This window comes from Heteronotia binoei, chromosome 21 (genome assembly GCF_032191835.1).
Source record: "Heteronotia binoei isolate CCM8104 ecotype False Entrance Well chromosome 21, APGP_CSIRO_Hbin_v1, whole genome shotgun sequence".
In the NCBI taxonomy this organism is placed as follows: Eukaryota; Metazoa; Chordata; class Lepidosauria; order Squamata; family Gekkonidae; genus Heteronotia; species Heteronotia binoei.
The window spans coordinates 194,879,564-194,899,904 of NC_083243.1; the positions used below are offsets into that span (position 1 = coordinate 194,879,564).

At 44.1% G+C, this 20,341-nt stretch overlaps 1 protein-coding gene across 2 annotated transcripts in view; it reads right to left on the minus strand.

Moving 5' to 3' along the window:
• Positions 1 to 278: 278 nt before the first annotated feature.
• STEAP3 (STEAP3 metalloreductase) overlaps positions 279 to 20,341 on the minus strand; it is a 94,317-nt gene continuing 74,254 nt past the window's right edge. For both annotated transcript variants that reach the window (XM_060262182.1, XM_060262181.1), the window contains one exon: positions 279 to 855. In XM_060262182.1, the coding sequence (XP_060118165.1) occupies positions 565 to 855 (291 nt within the window). In that variant the 3' untranslated portion in view covers positions 279 to 564. The remainder of the gene's footprint in view (positions 856 to 20,341) is intronic.

Below are 20,341 nucleotides of genomic sequence, written 5' to 3' on the forward strand. Positions count from 1 at the left end.
TGCTATCAGCAAGGATTTTCAGCAGAATCCAAACTGTTCCACTGAAATCAGCACATCTTATTTGCTACAAAATTAGATTTTACAAAATCACAAATTTGTCCACTAGACAACTGAGCATGATAGTTCTAGTATATATGAGCCAGAAAACTGGCTTTAGAAAAGTAGGTAGAAACCTTTTTGGTTGGTTACTGAAGTGAACTTAGGAAAGAGGCCCATTTCTAGTGTCAAGGCAGCCCAAGAGAAAATGCTTTCCAAAGTGAAGCTAACACTTAAGCATGTCCTTTTGCATATAGAAAGATTCTATTGTTTATATATCTTTAGTATGTATTGTTGAAATTTCACAATGATGTTTTAAGGCAACCATTTTTTTCTCCTGGAGAATTACCAGTATATTTTAAATGCTGGTAAACATTGGTAACTTTTCCTTCTCCCCTAAAATATCCAAGTAGAATTATATTTATAACCCACCATCCAATAATAGCAAACTTACAGGTCTTAAAAAAACTATAAAAAAGGAATCTTCTGAGTGCTGCCTCAAATTCCTAATGGAAAGGAAAGGCTTTGTTACACAGTGCTGCTGCTTTCTCCACTCGAAAATTCCCCGGTCGCTCTGGGCAGTGTGAATTTAACATACCTGCCCTTTTCCCACCCGTTTCTGATGCGCTGCAGTCTTTGGTTCATACAAGGGAGATGGAAGAAGACTTTAGCTAGGATTACTGCACATGGCACCAGTAGCGTGAGGGTGTAGGTGGGAGGCAGGTAAAACTTGTACTGGTTTTCATCAAACGCCCTGGTCCAGCCGTAAGTCAGAGTATGGAGAGTGCTGATCACCAGAGCAACAAATCCAAGAGTGGACTAAAAGGAAGGAAAGGGAAAAAAATGTTGATAGTTAACACCATTTAATCAAATTTTAACTTTTCAAGAATCCTATCAAAATCTAGTCAGAATCCCTCTTACTACACTCATGTGCAAAGAGCTCTCTCCAGTTTTTCAGCCCCAGCTGTCATTGTTACAACTAATAGTGCAGTTTAAAAAACGACTGGATTCTTGAGAGAAGGGCTTATCATGTAATGTGACAGCAAGGAGGAGGAGGAAACACTGGATCTCTCTTCAGTGCAACAGAGTCATTCAGCTTGTTATTGTTGGAACTCAGTCCTAAAATGGCTGACTGACTCCATCTTAGTAATAGTAATGTTGTTTCTGCAATGTCATGCTGAGTCATGCTGCATCATGATCCAGCTGTTACCTGTTACTGAGGTAAGGTGGGATGACCTCACCTGTAATTAGGCTTTGTGCTGACTCACAAAGCTGATGCAACCTTCTGGTAAGGTTGCATGATTGGTACGTGTACTTAGGGAAGCTCAGTGAGCCTGCTCAGTCTGCCTGTAAGGATTGTGGCTTCTGTGAGGCCCACTATCTGGGTGGCAGCGAGACACTGCTGGTGTTGGATCCTAGGCTACTGTGCTTGGATCGTGCTGTGTATACTTACTGCTGTATACTGTTATCTACTGAAGTGTGTACTGATTACTGTGTATGACCTTGGCCTGGCAACGACTCTGAATATTGGATACTTTCATGGTAAATATATCTACCATTGAATACAGCTATTTCTCTTGTCTATTAATTCCTGTGTTTTGCCTGTCCCTCTCCTTCAGCTCTTCTGCTGCGTGCAAAATACTCTAACAGTTATGTCATACTTCTGCTTGCTCAAGTAGGGCTTTGCAAATTTTGCGTGTCTCCCCAGCGGAGTGATCGAAGGCTGACCCTCCAGTCCAAGCTCTGCTTTGTGTGTTCTTCACTTGAATTTTTGTTTTTGTCTCTCTCTACTAAGATTGCATACCTTGATGCTTTCTTGCTCTCCCCCCTTCACCTTTTTATTTATTATTTATTTACTTACTTTGGATTTATATCCTGCCCTCTCTGCAAATGAACTCAGGGCTGCTAACAATCTACCAAAAATTACAGTATTAAAATCATTAAACTTAAACAATGTTAAAAATCAATTAAAACAACATTGCTGTTTGTGCTACTCAGATAAATTAGATAAGCAGGATCACAACCTTCTTCAGCAGGTAGTTTAGTTTGTAATGGTTTCATAGTTACTTTTATCTGATAATGGTCCTTATGATGGTCTCCAGTTCCTCACACCTGGTGTTGCTCAGCCTCTATTAAAGTGGCAGTCCTCTCCCATTCAGATATTATAGGCCAATCGAAATAATTCTGTTTTGCAGGTCCTGCGGAATTGGGAAAGATCCCGCAGGACCCTTATGGCCTCTGGGAGGGTGTTCCACATCATTGGCGCTGCCACTGAGAAGGCCCTGGCCCTTGTCGAACTCAGTCTGGCTTCCCTTGGTCTGTGGATAGAGAGCAGATTTTGAGCTCCCAAACGCAGTGCTCTCTGGGGAACATATGAGGAAAGACAGACCCATAGATAGACAGGCCCTTGACCATATAGGGTTTTAAAGGTCAATACCAACACCTTGAAACGGATTCAGAATGCAATAGGCAGCCAGTGCGGCTTTCTTAGCACCAGTTGAATGTGCTCCCATCAAGGTAGCCCCATTAAGAACTGTGCTGCATCATTCTGTACTAGCTGTAGTTTCTGAATCAAAGTCAAGGACAGCCTCATGTAGAGGGCATTACAGTAGTCTATTCTCGAGGTGACTGTAGCATGGAAAAGGGGCCAACTGCCATACCTGTTACAGGTGGAAAAAGGCAGATTTGGTAGTGGCTGCTACCTGGGCCTCCATAGTCAGAGAGGACTCCAGGAATACTCCCAGGCTCTTGACCTTCAGGGCCGGTATCAGTTACTCCCCACGTTCCTTCCTGGATCGCCGCAACTTAGAGAACCTCTGTCTTCATCAGATTCAGATTCAGTCGACTCAGCCTGAGCCAAGATACCATGGTATAAGCCAGGTCCAGATTGCCCAGGATGCAGTCAGACTGGCCACCCATCAACAGATAGAGCTGAGTGTCATCTGCACATTGCTGGCATCCCAGCCCATACCTCCTGACAATCTGGGCAAGGGGGCGCATGTAGATGTTAAATAACATCGGGGACAAAACCACTCCTTGCTGCACAACACATACAAGTGGGTGCCTCCGGGATGATTCCCACCCCCATCACCACCCTTTGTCCCCAACCTTAGAGAAAAGAGGCCAGCCACTGCAAGGTGGACCCCTGAATTCTTACATCAGTGAGGCAGCTTGACAGTAGCTGGTGGTCAACTGTATCAAATACAAAGAGGATCAATATGGATTTGTGAAGAATAGGAGTATTGCACATCCTATAAGGAATATATTAAACATATTGTACCATAGACATTCTGGGCAACTTGCTTTGCTTAAATTAGATGTATATAAGGCATTTGATACGTTGTCCCATGAATTCTTATGGTCCATAATAAAGAAGTATGGGATTGGGCCACTATTCTTAAAAGCCATTCAGGAGGTCTATAGGGAGGGGTCAGCAGTGGTAAGAGTAAATAATGGGCATACGGATCAGTTCTCAATTGAGAGAGGGGTAAGACAGGGGTGTCCACTTTCCCCATGCTTATTTATAGTGGTGATAGAGCAATTAACAGAAAGAATTAGGAATTCAGGCAGAATAGATGGTTGTAGAATGGGAAAGGAGGAAATAAAAATCAACTTGTTTGCAGTTGATTTAATTATGACAATATCTAACCCGAAAGAAGCCATTAGGGAAACAAAAATTATATTAGAGGATTTTGAAGCTGCATCAGGTCTAAGAATAAATATGGAAAAGTCAGAAATAATGTACTTTAATGTTGGATTGGACGAAAGGAAAGAAATTAATAGGATAACTAATATGGGGATGGGAGTTAAGAAATTTAAATATTTAGGGATAGAAATCTATAAAAATATCAACAGGATAGTGGAAGGAAATTATAAAAAAATCTGGGAGAAGATAGAGAGGGATATGCAGTAGTGGGGGGAAAGGACGATGAGCTTGACCACTAAAATAAAGAGTGTATCGATGTTTTGAATGCCAAGGTTGTTGTACCTTTTTCAAACGATACCATTGGAGTTAGATAAGCAAAAAATGATTAACTGGAACGTTAAAATAAGGGAATGGATATTTGGTAGTAGGAAACTTAGAATCCCAAAAAAATTAGCATACAACCATCAATCGGAACTTGGATGGGGAGTTCCAGATATAATTAATTACTATGAAGCATTTCAGCTTAAGGCATTATTAGAGATAGAGAAGGAAGGGGATCAGAAATGGATAAGGTTTGAGAATGAAGCTAATAGTGGGGTAGGAAAACATGGCATCTTTACGAACATGGGGGTGAAGGAACTTAATTTAAACGCGGGACCAAGGAAAAATGGGTTAAATGTTTGGAAGAAATGGCAGCCGAAATGGCTGAATCGGGTATCTAGATGGACGCCATTAGAAACATTGATGGAGGGAGATAAGGAGCACAGGTGGAGCGAACTACTTAAGATTAAAGGATTTAGAAGAGCAGAAGACTTGTTAATATTAGATAAGTTAAAACCATTACAGGAGTTACAAGAAGCCGTAGGAGTACAATATTGGCTTAAGGCTATAGGATTGTATACTAAAGTTAAGAAGGAAGTGGAGAAGAGTAATTTAAATGAAGAAGAACCTATGGAAAGGTTTTACAAATTAATGGGAAAAACAAAAAAAGGATTAGTAAGCATCTTATACAGGAGTATGAATTCAGACAATGAAGGAGCATTAAGCTACCTTCAACGGACATGGAGTTCAGAAGGCCAAATAACGAAACGAACAGGGGAGAAGATAATGGAAGGTTTTAAAAAAGTTAAGATTCATAAGGTCAGAGAAATGGAACTGAAATTTTTCACCAAATGGTATAGAACTCCGGCTACTTTGGCCAATATGTTTCCTGGGTTGAGCCCTAATGTGTTGGCACTGTAAGAAAGAGAAGGGATGGTACACCCACATGTGGTGGGAGTGCTTTGAGGCCAAGGAATTATGGGAAATGGTAGTGGGAAGGATAAAGAAATTCTTTCAGGTAGAGGTGAGAATTAACTTTGAATTAATGCAGATGAGTATATTAGGGAATGAGATAATAGGGAAGAATAATCAAGATTTACTAAAAGCAATGATATCAGCGGGTAAAGCGGTAATAGCGGCAGGATGGAAGGATAAAAGTAAATGGAAGGAAAGAACTTGGCATAACTATCTCTTCAATTTTATCCAGTCAGATATAGCTGCTATAATGTCGCAAGAAGAATCATGGGAGGAAAGAAGATCAAGAATCAAAGAAAAGTGGTGTACCTACCTGAAATGGGTGAAGGAAGAAAGGAGAGTGGACATTCAGTGGAAGCTACAAGTCCTTTGTCCCTGGCTGGAAGAAGAAGAGGATGTATAGACTAAGGGGGGTGGGTTGGGGGGAAAATGTAAATGGATACTAGAAAGCATGTAGAGAAATGGATAATGAATAATAATAATAGTAATAATAATAATAATAATAATAATAATAAAAATATATACATTTATATTAAAAAACCCCTATCAAATACAGCTGACAGATCTAACAACAAGAGCACCACTGAGCTGCCCCAATTCAAATGTCATAGGAGGTCATCCATGAGAGCGACTAGAACAGTCTCCATCCCATGGCCTGGACAAAAGGCGGACTGGAATAATTCCAGTGCGGAAGCATCATCCAGGAAACTTTGTAACTGTGTTGCCACTGCCCGCTCTATAACCATATATCTACACACACACATATTTTTGGGGGGAGGGGAGGGAAATGGATGACTTTACCCCACTGAACAGAAGAAACCTTTCAGGTAAGGTCCAGTGTTTCATTCTCCTTTGGGGGGATGGGGTTAGCTTTACCCAAGTTGCACATCTAGGTGGGATCCTTCTCATGTTCTATGGACTGAGCACTCACTGCAGGACCCTCCTGTCAAAGGCTGCCTCTGCTGAGACAGTTTGGTCAGTTCTATAGTGCAGGGGTGGCCAACGGTAGCTCTCTAGATGTTTTTTACCTACAACTCCCATCAGCCCCAGCCAGCATGGCCAATGGCTGGGGCTGATGGGAGTTGTAGGCAAAAAACATCTGGAGAGTTACCGTTGGCCACCCCTGCTATAGTGTTTGATGAAGGTAGAGATGGATGCCTGTGTTGCAGCTCTGCAAATTTGTTCAACTTCCACTTCAGTGGAAAAGGCTGCTGAGATAACTGCTGTTCCAGTTGAATGAGCTGTGATCTTGCCAGGTGGTGAAATCCCTGTGCCTCATAAACCTTGAATATGCATTGTTTAACCTAGAATGCAATGGTGGATCTTTCCTCATAGGTTTATGCTGCTGTGCAAGATGAACGAACGAACTGTGAGCCTCAAAGGCCCACTTGGGAGGGCTGGGTCTAATGGAGCCTGCCTTTTAATGTGTTGGGTTTCCAACCATTGTAGAGGAAGACCACTATGTCCCTGTATGAAGGGCGTAGTGGGTCCAGCTCTTTGTTATTAGCCCAGTTCTTGAACATACGCCATGTGTGGATATATATGCAACTTATACCATACCATACCATACCAAACCTTTAATGGCATAATAGAATCAGATAAAAATACACAGAATATAAAAATTTAAACATTGGAGATAAAATCAAAGTAAAACCAAGCTTACAGATGCATTCAAACATGGTCAGAATTAAATTTAAGGATGTCAGCCAGAAATTTTGCCACAGCCTCACTAACCACCCCCTCAGTATCACTCAATAAATAACAACAGGGTGGCAGAATAGACAAATCTGGAGAAAAAGAAAGCTTGCCAAATAAATCTTTACGGAGGTTATGGTATAAAGAACAATCAAGCAATATATGCTGGATTGAGTCAGGGGTATTTGCTCCACAGGAGCAAAGTCTGTCGGCTAAAGGGACTCACTGATATCTCCCTTGTAAAACTTTGGAGGGAAACGCGTTTAGTCTAGCCAACATAAATGCCCTGCGATGACTTGGAGTGGTTAGGTCTGATAGATAATTGGGCATTTTGCCACAAAAAGCATAAAGACCTAAGGAAGCTGGAGAGCAAATATAAGGGTCAGTTGGCCGTAATTTCGTTTCCTCCGATTCCCATAGTCTCCGTTTAATACATCTGAAGATATATGACTCATCAGCGGTAGAAAAATCATCTACCTCTAACCCCAATTGATTGAGTTTAGACAGAAGCACTGCTGTCCAGGATGAAATATATGGGTCTCTTTTCATACAATCAAGAAGGCTGTTGGGATCTGTTCTAAAATGAATTTTGAGCCAGAATTTAAACACTGCAATCCAGGCTTTTGTCTCCACCAAAGACTGACCCACTTCAGAGCAGAGAGCAAAGTAGGACACACATTTTGGCAAACCAAGAATTTGTCTAAAGAATGAGGCTTGAATGCCCTCCACTTTCCTAGTAAAAGCTGAGATCCAAATAGGGATACCATAGAGGATTTGGGCAAGCGTTTTGGCTTTGAACACTTTAATAACTGCTGGAACTAATTGGTTGCCCCTTGCAAAGAAAAACTGTTTAATTTGAGCAGCTGAACATTTAGCCAAGTTGACGGTGTTGTTACGATGTGAAACCCAGCTTAACTTGTGGTTAAAAGTGATCCCCAAGTATTTAAAATTTTTTGTTTGCTCGATTGTTGAATTGCCAATAAACCATCTCTGTGGACGCCAGCAGTTTGAAAAGACAACTACTTTAGATTTGGTGTAATTGATAGTAAGTGAATTACAATTACAGTAGTCATAAAAGGCATTCAAATACCTTTGCAGGCCCACTCTTGTACAAGAGAGGATGGTAGTGTCATCGGCATAAAGTAATAAGGGGACCGCTCGGCCTGCAAGTTTAGGCGGATGACCGTTGACAGGGTTCAAAAATTGTGCCAGGACAGTTAAAAATAGATTAAAAAGATGCGGGGCCAGCACGCAACCTTGTTTAACCCCCTTTAACACTGGGATTTTACTAGTCAAGTCACCGCTAGAAGAAAATTTCACTTGGCAAAAGGTATTAGAATGAAGTTTCCTCAAGAGAAACAGCAGACGAGGGTCCATTCCCAGGTGACCTAGCTTGATCCATAGTTGGGCTCTATCTATTGAATCAAAAGCATCCTTCAAATTGATGAAGGCAGCGTATAATTTTTTTGACCCGGTATGCATATATTTTTCAGCAAGGAAGGCCAGAGTGCAGCAGTGATCTATAGCAGATTTGCCGTTGGAGAAACCAATCTGTTCAGGACCTATGATGTTGCCTAGGCGCATCCAGTCAGTTAATCGGAGTTCTAAATGTTTTGCATACAGTTTGCCCACTATAGATAATAAACTAATGGGGCGGAAATTTTCTGGTAACTCCAACCCCCCCTTTTTGTATATTGGAATAATTATAGAGTCAAGCCAAGAGTCAGGGATGGAGCCATGCAGATCGATAAAAGAGAACAATTTTGCAAGGGGCAAGAGCCACCAATCGGCAAACTTTGTGAATACCTCAGCGGGAAGGCCATCAGGGCCAGGTGCTTTACCCGCTTTTAAATCCTTCAATAACTCACTGATTTCCTCTAGAGTTACTGGAGGCCAGACCGGCATATCAGTAACTGAGAGGTTTGCTAAGATAGGAGGGGATACACATGGAGCAGCAAAAATGTTAGAGAAGTAATCAACCCATGTTTGCTCAGAGATATTTGGGTCAGTAACAGAATTGTTTTTTAGATTACCTGAAATGATTCTCCAGAAAGCCTTATTATCATTAGATTTTATCGAGTGGTAAAATTGGTCCCATTTATTCTGAAAGAAAACTTTCTTTTTGGATTTAGTAAGCTCCAGGTAGGCTGTCTTGTAAGCAATGTAGGCCTTAATTTTTGATTGGTCTTTGGAGTGACAAGCCTCTTTAAAATGAGCTCTCAGTTCTTGTTTCCAAGCTAAACAATCTGTATCGAACCAGCTGGAGAAACTAGACCTAGACAAGATCACAGGTTTAGCTTTGGCACTACAATAATCAATTAATAATGAGAATCCAGAAAGGATTGAATCGTCTGAATTGGAATTTATGATTGAATCCCTTAATCTGCGTAGCGCTTCAGAGTCAAAGAGGGAAGAAAACTCCCTTTCTAGGGCCGGGGACCACTTGATTTTTTTTAGAACATTCTCAGGGGCCTTCACGGATTGGGAAGGTGATACCATATTAACCTCCAGATCCAATCTTAGGGATAGAGTTAGGGGCGGGTGGTCACTTTCTGTGCGCGGATCGATGTAAAAGTTATCGATAGATGACAGAAGGTTGGGTGAACCCACACAAAAATCTATCACACTGCAACCCCTTGTGGAAAAAAAAGTAAAGTCAGTTGCAGCCGGAAATTTGGAGAGACCATTAAATATTATAACATTGTGCGCTATGCAGAATTCAATTAATCTAAGACCCGCCTTGTTGGTTAAAGTATCTTTAGAACAACGGGGTAAACATAATTGTAGTGGAAGGGATTCAACCGCTTCAAAGCCAAAATGAAAGATCCATTTCTGATTGTTACTGCCTATCCGAGCATTAAAATCACCAAAAATCATGAGCTGAGCAGTATGGAATTTCCTAGACAAAGACATCACATAGTCAGAAAATTTCTCCCAGACAGCATCAAACTCCAGCTCACCATTAGAAGGGGCTAAATAAACATTAATCATGATTAGGGTCAGTGCTGGGGAGGACAGCAATAAAGCCTGGGCAATTGGCGGGCAAGGATTCAAGAGGATCACCTTAAATGGTAAGCTGGATTTCACCAAAGCAGCCAGGCCTGCTTTACTGTGACCTTTAGAGTGAGATCTATAAGCGGGGAGATTAAAAACTTTAAAATCCGTCAGTCTAAAACTGTCTTCTGCCCATGTTTCCTGAAGGAAGACACAATCAAAGGATTTCAAAAAGTCCAAAAAATCTGAGTCATTCACTTTACTCTTCCACCCAGCAATGTTCCAGGAGATGATGTGGATCTTCCTTGTGGCTTCCCTAGCTGGTAGTCAATCGATAATGGATATCCTTTCTAGCACCCTGGAGTCATCAGTGAAAATACAACCGTTATGTTGGGGTGCCCTTGAGCCAGTTAGAGAGAGTTCCATAGACAGATCAATTAAGTCAGCTGATGGAGGAGAAGGGGACAGGGATTTGCCAGCAGGATCCAGGTTGATTGAAGGAACTGATTTCCCCGGCTCTAAAGACCTTTGCAGCTGCAGCTTAGTACCTTCAAGTCTTACGAGTATCGCCTGTTGATCTTTCGCTGGAAGACTCCCAAATGACTGCAAAAGATCATCTTCTAATGAAACATTAAGGGGACTATGCGTCACATCCATAGGGGGCTGCACTGATGACTCATTATGCAACTCGGGGTTTGCTTGGGACTGACCAGATCTGGATACCTTAAGACACATCACAGCCTTATATTTTGCCGCTGAAGATGATGCGTTCTTCAAGAGATGGGGATTACTTCGCGTACTGACCCCTGCGGACAGGTTAGGCAGCAGAGCATTAGTTTGAGAGTTAATAAAAGACCGTACGGGGAAAACCCCCTTTGACCATAAGTAATTCTTTCGCCTCAAAATTAGTGAGGGAATGTTGGGGGATTGAAAGGTAAGCAGAATCCTCTGGATATGCAACTTATAAAGGGTCTTCTGGATTGAAGCATAGTGTCCAATATACTGCTAAAGAAATCTTTAGCTCCTAGGTCTGCCCACTCAATTTCCATGCAGTCAGATGCAACCAGGCTGGGTCTAAGTGAAGGATTCGTCCTTGATGTAGGATATTTGGCCTGTGTGGCAGACTCCAGGGTGGTGTGCTTGACATCTGCACAAGGTCTGAGAACCATGACCATCTCAGCCAGAAGGGAGCTACTAATACAACTTCTACCTCTTCCCTCCTGGTTCTGTTGAGAAACTTGCTGATAAGGGGCATTGGGGAAAAGGCATAAAGCAGGCCATGGATCAGAGAGTGTACCCTCGCCTCCACTGACCTCGTGATATCTCGATAGGAACACCTGTAGTTGGCAATTGCTTGAGGTTGCTGGTAGATCCATTACCGGGACTCTGAACCTGCCTGTAATCTGAATAAATACTTCTCCGTTCAGCATCCATTCTCCTCAGTTCAAATCTTTCCTATTTAGCTAAACTGCCCCCAGGTTGTCCAGGTCTTTGTGTTCCACCTTTAGATTGATTAGGTTCCTTTCTGCCCACACTAGAGGGAGGCACTTGGCTTCCAGAAACAGAGCTCTTGATCTGGTGCCTCCTTGGCGACAACATGTTGACATGCTATTGGTGGGAATCATCACACAGCATCTGCTGGAAAGTTGAGAGTGCCAGTTGGATCACATGAAGCTCCAGCCAGTTGATGCTGTGAACCTCTTCCAATCTGTCCTGTCTTCCTTGAGTCACCATACTCATGCAATAGGCTCCCCAAGCATTTGTGGTTATGATTTGGCATGATTGAGAAAAATTGATCCCTTTGGCCTCTTCAGTCCTTGCTGTCATAGGAAGGGGAATATGACTGGAGCAGATGGAGGTGAACCACTGGCTGTGTTAACTTTTTGAACCCAAACTTGAGTCCAGTGGCACCTGTAAGACCAACAATGTTTTAATCTAGGTATAAGCTTTAACCTAGGTATAAGCATGCTTCTTCAGAACCTATCTCTTGCTAGTCAAGGAAGAGGGCGTCATCTGTGTCTTCTTTTGTCTCAACTGAGACCTTTCCAGGTTTGATTCTCTGAAGAGGACTCTGCCTGAGAATTTGACAGCAGGTCCACTTCCCCGTTTTTCAACCAGGTGTTCTTTCATATGATTATGTTCGCCACTTGCGCCCTGGGAGAGAACTGGATGGTATCCTGTGATGCATCTGAGGTGAATTCTGCCACTCTTCTCATTTGAAACAATGACCTCCTCAGGTCCAGCAGGCCAATGTTTGAGCTCTGTAGCAGATCATCTGCCCAGATGACAATTGCTCTTGTAAAATTTGAGAACACTGCCAATGGTTTTATGGAGGGCACTTTATGTAATTTATTCAGTGCTGTTTTGTTCTTTCTGTCCACTGACTCTTTTAGAACATTCTCCCTGTCCGCAGAATGCAGCACCACCACCAGGTCATTCACCAGTGGCACCTTGAGATCATCCATGACCTCTTCTGGAAGGGTGTAGAACTTTTTTTTTTCTGTAGACAATAGTGAGTTGGCAGCCTCCATAAGTGCCCATTCTGCCTTCATGACATCCTCAAAAGAAATCTAGGAAGGGAGATATGGTTTGCACTCTTTTTAAAACCTCTGCTGTCCAGTTTTACTGAGAGAGATGGATGACCTAGGCTTCTCTGGCACTTTTGCCTGATAGTTAAGTGTAGTGATCACTTTGTTGAGGAAACACTGCAAATGTTCTGCCTGGAAAAGCTTTGACAAGGTGTCTGTTTCTGCTTCCTCCCCTGATAATTCGTCTTCTTCCTTGTCTGAATTTCCCTCCACCGAGGCTATCACCAAGGACAAGTCCCTGCTCTCAGATACGGGTTGAGAATCTTAACTGCCTTCTGGTCAGGGATGGCAGCTTCCTGGCTCTGGGTGTGTTGTGTGGGTGCATGTTAACAAAAGCATCTCCATCCTTGGAGGCTTATGAGGAGTGCAGTTCTGTATGGCCTTTGCTTATCTTTTGTTCTGGTCCTTTTTGGGGGAGGGGAAGAGGGGAGGGGAGGGTTCCAACAAATGTTCCCTCTAAGCTGCAGAGTCTTGGGAGCAAAAACTCCACTTTGTGAGCTTCGGACATTAAAGCTGTGCATAAATTATTGTTCCCCGGGCTAATCCTTTCTGAGCTAAGACAAAAATGTGTGATCTGGAGGCTAAAAATCTGTGAGCTAGCTCAAGCTAACTCCGCTTAGAGGGAACATTGGTTCCAACCCAGACAGTGATTGGGAGCTGGTTGGCAAGGGAAGAAGAAGAAGAAGAAGATATTGGATTTATATCCCGCCCTCCACTCCGAAGAGTCTCAGAGCGGCTCACAATCTCCTTTACCTTCCTCCCCCACAACAGACACCCTGTGAGGTGGGTGGGGCTGGAGAGGGCTCTCACAGCAGCTGCCCTTTCAAGGACAACCTCTGCCAGAGCTATGACTGACCCAAGGCCATTCCAGCAGGTGCAAGTGGAGGAGGAGTGGGGAATCAAACCCGGTTCTCCCAGATAAGAGTCCACACACTTAACCACTACACCAAACTGGCTCTCTGGGAGCCCTCCCAGCATTTCCTCTGCTGGCCTCCATCTACCCCTCACATCTTCCTGCATCCAAGCCGCACACAGTGCTGCTGGCTGTTGGCATGCTGCCACCTGAGATGTTAAATGTGTTTCCCCATGCTGGCTGGAATGGCCACAGCCCCCTGATGACTAGCAACATCAGTGCCAAGACAGTTGGGATACAGCTCATGGAAAAAGGAGCTTGGCACCATGCTTTGTTCTGGCCATGTTTAAGTCCACTCACCCTGCCACCATTCCGTTTGCAGGAAGGGCCCTTTGTTTTCAGGGGTAAGCTGTCCCTGTACCTCCCCCCTGTTCTTGGGGACTGTTTGTGAAGGAGTTGGCCCATTCCCTTGGGTGTCATCTGTTGGAGGGACCACTCACCACACAGCACGAAGTTTCTCCTGCTGTGCTGTGTTGTGAGCTGCTTTTCTGGGTCCAGAAGCATCACTTGTGGTCAACTCCTCTGCATCTTGCATGGTGAGCAAGCAGTTCCCCAGAGCCCCAGGTTGCTCTCCTCATGTATTTTGTCATTTTTTCTTTGGGGCGTTCTGCGCAGTTACCTCTCTTTCTCACAAAGCCTTGGGTGAAGGGGGCCTCTCCTTCTGCCTCTTCCCCAGTGCCTCAGCTAGGGAGCTGTCACCAGAAGCCCCTGGTTGCTGTCCCCATGCGGCTAGCCTTGCCACCTTGGGTGGGTTCCATGTGTCTGCCTCCTGAAGCATCGGGTAGAAGGGATTCTCCTTTTTCTCCCCCCCCCCCAGCTGCTATCTTTGCCATCACTGTTGGGGGTATGTGTGTGTGACCCTGCTAGGTTCCTGTTCTGGCTCCATTTATTCTTAAAATTTTCTATAAATCTCAACCTTACGTAAGGGCCGGATCTTACATAAATGAGACTTTATTGGGTTGGGCCATATTTGTCATAAAATGTAGTGCCAGGTAGCAGAGATCAAAGGACACAGACAAACACAATTAAAGATGCAGTGCAGCACTATGCTGATGTCCCCGTACTGCCTGGAGTGAGGAGCAAACCCTTCCCCCAGTCTGCTCTCATGGACAGTTCTCTGAGCCAGCCTTGGGCCCAGGGGAAAAAGATGAAATGGCTGAGCATTGCAAGCTCCCCCTGCACCTACTCAAAGTGGCTGCGGCTCTCCAGGGATCCGGGTTGAAGTCTTTCCAATAATAAGTCTCACAACCTTGTTCTTTGAACTGGAAGTGCCAGGGGTAGAAATTGGGACTCGCTGCATGCCAAGCAGAGGCTCTTCAACTGAACCATGACCTGGATAGCCCAGGCAAAAATGTAATGCAGTACCATGGTCTGAAGGCCTCCACCTCGACCCTGCTTAGGCAGCAAGCATATTTTAGCTTATCCGTGGAGCCAAATGGACCCCATGCGGCTTCAGGATCCTTGGCCCCCTGGAAACTCACCAGATGAGCTAGTGGAGACTTGGCACAACAGGCTCTCCATGGCCAGTGATGAAATTGCTCCCTGGCACCCTCTGCACCTCTTTTCAAAGCTTGGTGCTGTGGAATATCCTGGAATTGTGGCTGATGCAACGGAGGCTCAGACAGCTAGAGAGGCAAGTGGCAGTGTGCCCATGATGAAACGAGAGCATCTTATAGGTTGTTTATGAGAACCTATGAGATGGCAGTCAAGGCCGCTAACACAATTATTTAGTACAGTTCAGTCTCTTACTACCCTACCACAGGGCAGATTAAATGCTAGGGAATTTGACATAGGCTGTGAGGCTTTTGCAAGCTTTTTCACAGGTAAGGTCCTATCGCTCTGCCATGACCTCCCCACCACAACTGAAATGAGCTGGAGGCTCCATGCACATCTTCTAGTTAGGTTATGAATCAGTTCATTCCACTCAGAATTCTCTCCACTGTACTCTTGACCATCTGTAGCTTGGCCCTGTGCCCATCCTGGCTAATTAAAACTAGCCAAGTGGAGCTACGGGATCCTTTGAGGGAAATTGTCAACAGGTCCCTATCTGAAGGGATCTTCCCTCAGCCTCTTAAGAAGGCAGTGGTCTGCCCTCTCTTTAAAAAACACCATCATTGGACCTTGCCATATTATTTTCTGGGGAAGATTATCAGAAGAGTGGTAGCATTACAGCTGCAGAGTTTTCTGGAGGATGCTTCCGTGCTAGACCCTTTTCAATCCAGCTTTCACACAGACCATGTGATGGGGACAGTTCTGGTCACCCTCACGGATGACCTCCAGGGCATCTGGATCGAGTTGGGTCAGCAGTACTGTTGTTGTTGGACCTGTTGGCTGCATTTGGCACAGTCAACCATCAGTTCGCCGACGCTGGGATCCAGGGGTTGGCCTTACAGTGGCTCTCCTCTTTTCTCCAGAGTCAGGGACAAAGGGTGGCAATAGGGGAGTCGTTGTCCCAATGCCACCCACTTATTTGTGGAGTGCCACAAGGGGCAGTTCTCTCCCCAATGTTGTTTAACATCTAGATGCACTCCCTTGCCCAGATTGTCCAAAGGCATGGGCTGGGATGCCATCAGTATGCAGATGACACCCAGCTCTCTGTTGGTGGGTAGCTAGTTTGACTGTGCCCTGGAAAATCTGGCCCAGGCTATACAAGCCATGGCAGGATGGCTCAGACTGAGTCAACTAAAACTGAATCTGATGAAGATGGAGGTCCTGTATCTAAGTCATGGTGGCCCAGGAGTGGAGATTCCACTACTGGCTTTCGATGCAGTGCTGCTTACATTGGCGTCAAAGGTTAAGAGCTTAGGGATGCTCCTGGATCCCTCTTTAACAATGGAGGCCCAGGTAGCAGCCACTGCCAAATTGGCCTTTTACCCTCTTCAGCTGATAAGGCAGTTGGTTCCCTTCCTTGAACGCAGTGACTTGGCAACAGTGATCCATGGTACAGTCACCTTGAGATTGGATTACTGTAATGCCCTCTACATGGGGCTGCTCTTGTCTCAAACCTGGAAGCTTCAGCTGCTACTGGGACTTCCTCTGCGGGAGCACATTCAGCCTGTGCTGAAAGCACTACACTGGTTACCCATTGCATACCAGATTCATTTCAAGGTGCTGGTTCTTACCTTCAAAGCCCTATATAGGCAGGGACCTGCATACCTTTCCCTGCAAGTTCCCCAGAGAGTACTATGGTCAGGGTTTCAAAACCTGCTTTTGACCCCTGGCCTCAAGGAGGCCAAGCTGAAGATGATCAGAGCCAGGGCCTTCTCTCTCGAAGCCCCATGCTGGTGGAACGAGCCTCCCAAGGAAGTTAGGACCCTGCAGGATCTTTCTCAATTCTGCAGGGCCTGCAAGGCGCTGGTGCTCTTCCACCAAGCCTTTGATAGCTAAGATTGGGGACTGAATGAAATATCTTGAACTATTTATTTATTTGGGATTTATATCCCGCCCTTCCCACAAGTGGCTCAGGGCGGCTTCCAACAACTACCCTAAAGCACAGGCCTATAACTTTTATGGATCCTCTGGATGCAGAAGTTGAAGATGAAAATAGATACAGAATGGATATACAACTATCCACCAACATTAAATATAGTATACCAACTTTTTAAGATAGTTTATTATAGCACATGTATTATCTTAATGTTTTAATGTATTATTGTTTATATCTATTTTAATTGGTTTTATGTAATGTTTTATTGGTATGTAAGCTGCCCTGAGCCTGCTTCAGTGGGGAGGGCAGGAGAGAATTATAATAAATAAATAGATAAAGCTAATTAAACATCACTTCAAGAAGAACGGAGAGACAGGGATTATTGCTAACCCAAACTCCAGCAGACTGACCTGGCTGCTGCCTTTAGCTCAATCAATTCAAGAGAAAAGTCTCCACTGGGAAGCATAATGTTTATAAGCAAGTCCCCTCCCCCTCAGCCAGCAAATTTCAGCAAATAACTCTGGCAGACTCCTCTGGCCCCTTAGCTAAATGAATGCTAAAGAAAAATCTCCACCAGGAAGCACAATATTTGCAAGCAAGCCCCCTCCCTTCAGCCAGGAAACTTCAGCAACGAACTCTGGCAGACTCATGCGAGTACAGGAAAAGCCAGTGAAGATGAGAGCAGCTTGGAAGAGCAAGGATGGGGGGTGGGGGTGGGGAGAAAAGAGCTGTGGGCTGGTTCTGATCTATATGATGACCCCCGCAGGGCAAACAGTAGCTCTATAAGGATGCTTCAGGTCAGAAAAATGGCACTAGGGAGGAATAGACTGAACTTCCCTCTATCTGGTGCTGTGGTCCCAATCCAAAAAAGATGATAAATCAGTCCAAGAAGTCACCTCTCTGGCTTCTGGTCCCCAGAGTCACCATTGGAGGCAGAAAGTGTAAAGAGTTTGTAAAGAAAGGACTATTGGAAATGTCCAGATTAGAGATGCCATTGTTGCAGGCTGCCTTGCTATCCCTGAGCCCTTAAAGAAACTGTCAAGCATTGTATATTTATCTTCTGTTATAGTATTCAGATTATAGAATTGTTACTAACTCTGAATCAAACTAAGGCACATCAAAGGAGCAACCCCCACCTTTCTTCTTTCGCTTCTACTAACAAATGCAGGAATGTCCTCTTTGAAGATAAGACCTCTTGGGACTTGTTCTCAGGCTCAGCCAGGCCTGAACCCAGGATGTGCTAGTCGCAATATAGATAAGGAGCCCAGCGTGTGAATTTCACACGTGAATGTAGAATTGTTTATAGAACCTTTGATGTGCCATCTTAAAGCCTGTATTCTACTGTTACAAAGTATCAGTTCCAATTTTTCCCCAGCTTAGATGAGCCACATGGATTATCAATAAACCAAACCAAGATTCAAGGACTGGTTATTTTGAGATCTCATGCTTGAGAGGAACAAACAAATGTCTGAGCACTTGGCAATCTGACTGAAGGCAATTCTGAACCTGCTACTTCATTATATATATATAGTTTGGTTAAAGCATGAGCAGGAGAACATGTACTGGATAAGAAGTTCCCTCAATACTCCTTGGCCAATAGCTTTCATTTAGCCAGAAAGCAAAGAGACAATTTACAAAGGACTTAGCACATTCCTTGTGGCCCAGTGGTAGAGCATGTATTCTGCATGCAGAAGGTTCACAGTTCAGTCCCCGGCATCTCCAGGTGAAAGGATCAAGAAAAAGGTGATGTAAAAGACCTCTCCTTGAGACCAGGCAGAGTAGGCAACACTGATCTTTATAGCCCAGTCATCTGACTCAAAGGCAGCGAACAGTATCTGCAGAACTGCCTTCTACGTCTGTCTCACCCTAAAGCAAGCAACAGTTGTCCAGTTGTCCAACAGTTGCCCAAGCTATGCAGCAGTGAGTCAAAATCCTATTTCAGGAAGGGGCAAACTGGGAAATCCACTCAAACTGCCAAAAATGTGCTCTTCTCTGCTCTTCTGTATGGTTTTCTAACAAAGACTGTGGGTCCAAAAGCATTTCCAAATGCAATCTTCTGGAAGAAGTGTGACCCTATCAAGAAGAGACATCTCAGAGATGTCAGACAAAAATTTAGACCATCTCACCCATTTCAGCTTAGAGATACAGAGATGGCTGTCATTTGTGTAATGATGACATCAACCCCCACTCCAATTCTCAGCATGACAGATGCCTTGTAAAGTCATGCCCTCCACAAGTATCCAAGTGATGGAATTGAGTCCTTTTGCAAATGTTATGGGCCAAGGACACAAAGCACATAGGTCTAGTTGGAACAAGTGTCACTTTTAGATGCATTTCCCATGACACCTACACCTTTTTAAGCCACAAAAGAAGGAAGCTCCTGCTAATGATGGCTGCCCCCCACCCAAATGAAGAAGAAGAAGAAGAAGATATTGGATTTATATCCCGCCCTCCACTCCGAAGAGTCTCAGAGCGGCTCACAATCTCCTTTACCTTCCTCCCCCACAACAGACACCCTGTGAGGTGGGTGGGGCTGGAGAGGGCTCTCACAGCAGCTGCCCATTCAAGGACAACCTCTGCCAGAGCTATGGCTGACCCAAGGCCATAACAGCAGGTGTGAGTGGAGGAGTGGGGAATCAAACCCGGTTCTCCCAGATAAGAGTCCACACACTTAACCACTACACCAAACTGGCTCTCTCTCTGGCTCTCTCTGAAGACCCAAATGAAAACAAATATAGTAAAGAGGTCACATATTAGTTTTTAATTTGTCTATCAGTTGTAGGACCTCCTCTGACTCACCTCAATCTGACTCAGGTCTTTCAACACCCCTTCCAAAATTAGTGGTTCTGGAGCGGGCAAACACTTCTCGTCTTCCACAGTGAAGACAGAGGGGAAAAATGCATTCAGCTTCTCAGCCATTTTTGTATTCTCCTTCAGTAATCCTTTTACCTCTTGGTCATCCAAAGGCCCCACTGCCTCCCTGGCTGGTTTCCTGCTTCTAATATATTTGAAGAAATTTTTATTGTTGGTCTTTATGTTTTTTGCAATATGCTCCTCATAGTTTCTTTTTGCCTGCTTGATCACAGTCTTGCATTTGATTTGCCACAGCCTGTGTTCCCTTTTATTAATCTCGCTTGAACTAGCTTTCCACCGCTTAAAGGAGTTCTTCTTACCTTTTACAGCTTCCATTACTTTGTTTGTTAACCATGCAGGCCTTTTCTTATACCTGTTTGTGCCTTTCCTAACTTGTGGTATATATTTTATCTGAGCTTCTTGGATTGTAGTTTTAAATAGTCTCCAAGCTTCCCCAAGGGTTTGGACTGCATTTACCTTTCCTTTCAGTTTCCTCTTCACAGTTTCTTCTTTTTGCTCTGGCTGCTAGTAAAATCAGGGTAAAGGCAATTTCCAGCAGACAGTAAAATGATGTTGTTAGCCAGATTATTAGAGCCCGACTATGGAATCACAGGGTTGCTGCATGTAAATAAGATTTTGAATAATCCAATGTATTCATTTTTGAGTCCTTGACTGGTTTTAACCTGTATGTTGCTGTAATTGAAATCGCAATAGCCAATTGTTTTATGCAGTATTTTTTTTTTACTGAAAGCTTTGTAAGGAGGGGGGGGGGCTCAAGACAGGAAAGAAAGTTGTTGAGAGGCAGGAAAATGGAGAGAAATTGCCAACAAGAAACAAAAAAAGGACTGAGGGGGATAGAAAAGAAGGGGCCGGAAAAGGGAAATAAAGGGCTG